The sequence below is a fragment of the Triticum aestivum genome, chromosome 2D (assembly GCF_018294505.1).
Source record: "Triticum aestivum cultivar Chinese Spring chromosome 2D, IWGSC CS RefSeq v2.1, whole genome shotgun sequence".
In the NCBI taxonomy this organism is placed as follows: domain Eukaryota; kingdom Viridiplantae; phylum Streptophyta; class Magnoliopsida; order Poales; family Poaceae; genus Triticum; species Triticum aestivum.
In genome coordinates, this window is record NC_057799.1 from 153726643 (window position 1) to 153732849 (window position 6207).

At 51.7% G+C, this 6207-nt stretch overlaps 1 protein-coding gene across 1 annotated transcript; it reads left to right on the forward strand.

Annotated features, from left to right (window-relative positions):
• Window positions 1-499: 499 nt before the first annotated feature.
• LOC123052296 (protein BZR1 homolog 1) lies at window positions 500-2218 on the forward strand. Its single transcript, XM_044475430.1, has 2 exons — window positions 500-961; window positions 1108-2218. Exons 1-2 carry the CDS (start codon window positions 704-706, stop codon window positions 1789-1791), a joined length of 942 nt encoding a protein of 313 aa, XP_044331365.1. The 5' UTR covers window positions 500-703; the 3' UTR covers window positions 1792-2218.
• The last annotated feature ends 3989 nt before the right edge of the window (window positions 2219-6207 follow it).

Here is a 6207-nt window from a genome sequence, read left to right on the forward strand (position 1 = left end):
GAGCATGTTTGGTGGAGTTTCTTGCACGGAGAAGTTTGCGCATGTATACTAATATTTGGGAAATCTGCCAAGCCACGCACACAGCCACCCACCGAATCGAACCCAGTACTGCGACTGTACACGTACAATTCTGCCCTCCGTATTCACCAGAACTTGCTTCCATTCCATTGGTCGATCGACGACGCTACTCTACAAGCGAGTTTCTACGCACGCACGCACTTTGCGAGGAGCAGCGCCCCTAGATACTCGTTCGTTGTGTACCTATCCTCCAGCACGACGGCCGTAAAATTCGTGGGGCAAATCCCAACGCGCCGGGCACAGGCACATGACACACGCAGAGCACCACTCGCACTCACCTCAGTTCACACTCACCGTCCTCAAAAGCCGAGCCCGCCAAGAGGGAAAGGTGGGCCCGGCCCGGCCCGGACACAACCAGTAGAATCTGGCCAATCCAGTCGCAATAAAGCGGACGGGGGTCGCCGTACCCTCCTCGTGAGCCAGCCCAGACGACCCCACACCAGAGAGCACACACCACGCCACTCCACGCCGCGGCTAGCCCAGCTCCCTCCCGTCCCATACTGTAGCACCCCACCTCACCATTAAAGAAACGAGCTAGGCCAAGTGGAGAGAGAAGAGAGGGGACGGGGAGTGAGAGAGAGCAGCAGCGGAGCGGAGCAGAGCAGCGAGGAGCAGGGGAGCTAGCATGACGTCGGGGGCGGCCCGGGCGGCGGCGGCGGCGGAGGCGGACGCCGGGCTGGGCCGGACGCCCACGTGGAAGGAGCGGGAGAACAACAAGCGGCGCGAGCGCCGGCGCCGGGCCATCGCCGCCAAGATCTTCACCGGCCTCCGCGCGCTCGGCAACTACAAGCTCCCCAAGCACTGCGACAACAACGAGGTGCTCAAGGAGCTCTGCCGCGAGGCCGGATGGGTCGTGGAGGACGACGGCACCACCTACCGCAAGGTGAGAGCGAGCTAGACCTCGTTTCTTGGTCTCGGGATCGAGATCGGCCCCCTCCCCTCCCATGTTTCTTCTCTCCCTCCATCTCCTGGATCTAGCTAGGCTTGCTTGGATGTGTAGATCTGATTGTTTGGTTCGATTCGTGGCAGGGATACAAGCCGCCGTCGTCCGGGCCGTTCGGTGGGGTCTCGTCGGCGGGCATGAGCCCCTGCTCGTCCTCGCAGCTGCTCAGTGCGCCCTCGTCGTCGTTCCCGAGCCCGGTGCCTTCCTACCACGCCAGCCCGGCGTCGTCGAGCTTCCCGAGCCCCTCGCGCCTCGACAACTCGAGCCCCGCCTGCCTCCTCCCGTTCCTCCGTGGCCTCCCCAACCTGCCCCCGCTCCGGGTCTCCAACAGCGCGCCAGTGACGCCGCCGCTCTCGTCGCCGACCGCGTCGCGGCCGCCCAAGATCCTGAAGCCGGACTGGGAGGTCGACCCGTTCCGGCACCCGTTCTTCGCCCTCTCCGCGCCGGCGAGCCCCACCCGTGGCCGCCGGCACGAGCACCCGGACACGATACCGGAGTGCGACGAGTCGGACGTCTCCACGGTGGACTCTGGCCGGTGGATCAGCTTCCAGATGGCCACGACGGCGCCGACGTCGCCCGCGTACAACCTCGTCAACCTAGGCGCCTCCAGCTCGAACTCCATGGAGATGGATGGAATGGCGGGGGAGAGGGGCCGAAGCGGCCCGGAGTTCGAGTTCGACAAGGGGAGGGTGACGCCGTGGGAAGGGGAGAGGATCCACGAGGTCGCCGCCGAGGAGCTTGAGCTCACGCTCGGCGTCGGCTCGAAATGACGGCCATCCGCGGACCATTGCACTGGCACTCACAAATGCCAGCCAGTGATGGAAAAAATGGTTTCTTTCATGAACCTCGAGTCCTCGTCAAGCACAAGCTAAATCGTGGTTGCTGTTGGATCGGCCGTTGCTGCTGCGATTTGGGCAATTCGTTCATTCTAGGTTTAGGGGATGGATGCATCTGTTGTTCGATTCCTCGGACAAGAGAAAGGGAATCAGAAACAATCGTTCATGCCAATCGGCTGGTCACGGATTGTTCCATTATTCATTCATGGATGTAGCTAGTAGCTGGCTTCTTCTTATTCTTCTTTCTCTTTGTGTTCTTGCCATGCATGTGTATGTCCTCAAAATGTGTGTGAGCTCATGTGGGGGAAAGTCCAGTTGGGTAAAAAGGTGGATGGAGCTGAGCTTTATGCCGTGACCTGAATTAATCTCTCTTTGACGAAGCAGGTAAACCAGTAGGAGTACGTACATGGAGCTACTCATCTCTTTCACTTTTGACAGCGGGAGCATGCGTCGACCCGGCCACTAGCATGCAGATTCCCTAGCGTCACCGTCGGCACGCGAGCGATGGCATGGCTGAGCCGAGCACGAGGATTTGTCCGATCGGAGACCACTGTCGCTGTTGTACTCCGCAATTCGGCCGAAAAAACACTGGAAAGAACGTGGCATATATCTGTAGAAGAGTAGCTATATATCTGTATATCCTCTTTCAGAAATCTCCAGCCCTGGCCTAGTTGGTGCACGCCAGGCGGTGGATGAGTCCAAAACTCCAATTAACACTCTGTATGCGGTACGGAAAATGTGCCGATTGGCGGGGCCGCGCCGGGGGCGTCGCACAGTCACAGAATCGGCACGCTCGTCCGCTTTCCAGGGCCGACGGCGCCCAGAATCGACGACGGATCCCCGATCCGGTTGTGGTTGCCCGGCTCCGATCCTACAGTTTCTTCTTGCGATGGTGCGCTCGTGCGTGACGGGGCAACCACTCCGGCGGGCCGTGCGCCGGTCGAGCCGTGCGCGTGGGTCCTCCCCGTCGCGGCGCGCGCGCATGTGCGTGTGTCCGGCGAGCGATCGCGCGTCGGCGTCGGGCAGCTGGCGGTGCACGTACGGGGTAAGGTTTGTTCCTGTTGGATTTCGGCGGGCACCGACCGGTGGGCGGTGGAGCCTTTTCTTTTCTAATCTAATCAGATGCTCCACCACTCGTGCACCGCGGCGACGACCGACCCGCCGCTTGCCGTTCGTTAGCTGGGCGTGGCTCGGTGGCTGTGTCTGTGTGTGACGAGAATCCGGGGTGTGATGTTACAGTATAGTAGCAGCAACCGCTCCGCGACCACGTAGTACTACGTTCTGCGAAGGTATGCGGGTCGCCTTCATGGCGTATTTTGTGTTGGTCGTTGGTCTAGGGCACACCGAGCTCGTGCCGTGACTGCGCAAACTGCCGTCATTTGTCAAAGTGTCTTTTGAAACTTTAAGCTGACTTTTTTAGGGGAAACTTTAAGAAGACTTCTTAGGGAGTAAGTCTTCTTAGTATATACTGTATGAGATAAAAAACGAACATCGAGTACAATCAAGACAAAATAGCTCCCTAAGACATTTTAAAGAAAGAAAAGCCCATATAATCCTTAATTCGTAACTCGGTGACAGGTACTAAACCAATCAATATATTCATAACGAGAAAGCTATTCTTCATAAGACTGGATTTTTGCAACAGGCACGAACGATTCGCAAGACGCACGATCCGCATCGAACGATCCACGTTGGGCCTCCCGCACTGGATGGATCTCTAGCTACTTTTTTTTTCTGTTGGCTGATTGCTAAGCCGAGGAACCCAGGACGCACAGGCTCCGCATGCCCCCTTCGACCAACATGCTACAACATGTTAGTTGTCCAAGTTGGAAAACATAAGAACTTAACCTTTTAAATCTCGTAGCATCAGAATAAAAGTTGTGCTAGTTCCTGAATTTTTTTGCTGGAAGCTGGAGTCAAACTCCAGACTCGAGAATTGTGACGAGGGACATGAAACACATGGACTAAGCTGCTTGTTGTGATAAATTGTAGTGTGGTGTAGTACTTGCGTCAATTCCTAAAGCTCGACTGGAAGTTAGCGACAGATCCGTACGACCTGATCGTTACTCGTTGTGGATCGCACGACCCCGAGCACCCCGACAATATCGTCCACACAACCCACTTCTCTCCCAACGCAGGCCCGTTCCCTCTTCCTTCTTTCCCCGACGCAGGCTCGTTCCCTCTACTTTTTTTCCTCACATGATCACATCCCATCGGCCCATGTTCCTAAATTAAGAGGACCATTTACCGATCGCATCCTTGCCCATGTTCCAAAAAAAATTTGATAGCTTCCTGTGCTGGATAAGAATCGAACCTTGTACCTCAAGTAGTAATTCCTACGACACAAACAACTAGCCCGACTTCAGACTTCCTGTTTTTGAAACAAGTTTACATGATACTTGTTCTTGGTTAATACAAGTTTGAACATTAAAAATTAGTGGTCAGGTCAATGATTCCCCCACTAACGTGATTCTTTTGACCTGATTTTTTTGTTAAAACATCCCCAGTAATGTTGTGTGAATAACATGGTCATTAACGCACCGCAGACCTGATAATTTACATACAAACACCCTGATAACTCACACGTCACAGACCTGATAATTTATGTACCCCGATCCTGATAAATTTGGCATGGGGGTGGTGATCAAGTATCCATCGGTAACTTTCGTGTGAATAGCATGGTAACTCACACAACGGAGACCCGATAACTTATGCACCCTGGTCCTAGTACTTTTCGTGAGGGAGGGGTGATGAATATACCCCCGATAACTTTTATGCGAATAGCACGGTAACTCACACCTTGTAGACTTGATAACTAATGCACCCAGTCTTTTGGTAAATTTGGTGACTGGGTGGGGGGAGGGTGGTTGATGAAATATACGCTTGGTAACTTTTTGTGTGAATAACATGATAACTCACACATCGCAGACCTGATAACTTATGTGCCCCAGTCTTGATAACTTTGGCGACGGTGGCGAGGGGTGGGGGAGGGTTGTTGATGAAATATACCTCCGGTAACTTCTTTGTCAATATCATGGTTACTCACACATCATAGACCTGATAACTTTGGTTTGGGGGGGGGGTGGTTGATGAAATATACCCTTGGTAACTTTTTGTGTGAATAACATGATAACTCACACATCGCGGACCTGATAACTTATGTGCCCTAGTCTTTTTGGTAAATTTGCTGACCGGGTGGGGGGAGGGTGGTTGATGAAATATACCCTTGGTAACTTTTTGTGTGAATAACATGATAACTCACACATGCAGACCTGATAACTTATGTACCCCAGTCTTGATAACTTTGGCGACGGTGGTGAGTGGTGGGGGAGGGTTGTTGATGAAATATACCTCCAGTAACTTTTTTGTCAATATCATGGTAACTCACACATCATAGACCTGATAACTTTGGCGTGGGGGGGGGGGGGGGGTAGGGGTGGTGATCAAGTATCCCCCAGTAACTTTCATGTGAATAGCATGGTAACTCACACATCGGAGACCCGATAACTTATGCACCTTGGTCCTGGTACTTTTCGCGAGGGAGGGGTGATGAAATATACACCCGATAACTTATATGTGAATAGTACGATAACTCACACCTCGTAGACCTTATAACTAATGTACCACAGTCTTTGGTAAATTTGGCGACTGGGTGGGCAGAGGGTGGTTGATGTAATATACCCTTGGTAACTTTTTGTGTGAATAACATGGTAACTCACACATCGCAGACCTGATAAGTTATGTGCCCCAGTCCTGAAAACTTTGGTGACGGTGGTGAGGAGTGGGGGAGGGTTGTTGATGAAATATACCCATGGTATGAAATATACATGATAACTTAGGTATAAACAACGCGGTATCTTTAGACCCGAATAAAAAGATACTGAAACATACCCCGGTTACTTATGTGCAAATAGCATGGTAATGTATGCATCTGGAGCTGATAACTTAGATATAAATACCATGGTAAATTTGACCCAGGGGAAAGAAGTCGTTTAAAACACATCACCGATCGCTTCTGTATAAATAACATGTTAATATACATATAACATAACTGATAACTTTACAGTAACTTTTGACCCAAAAAATGATCAAAACTGAAGAAAATATGCCCTAGAGGCAATAATAAAGTTGTTATTTATATTTCCTTATATCATGATAAATGTTTATTATTCATGCTAAAATTGTATTAACCGGAAACTTAGTACATGTGTGAATACATAGACAAATAGAGTGTGCCTAGTATGCCTCTACTTGACTAGCTTGTTGATCAAAGATGGTTAAGTTTCCTAGCCATGGACATGTATTGTCATTTGATGAACGGGATCACATCATTAGAGAATGATGTGATGG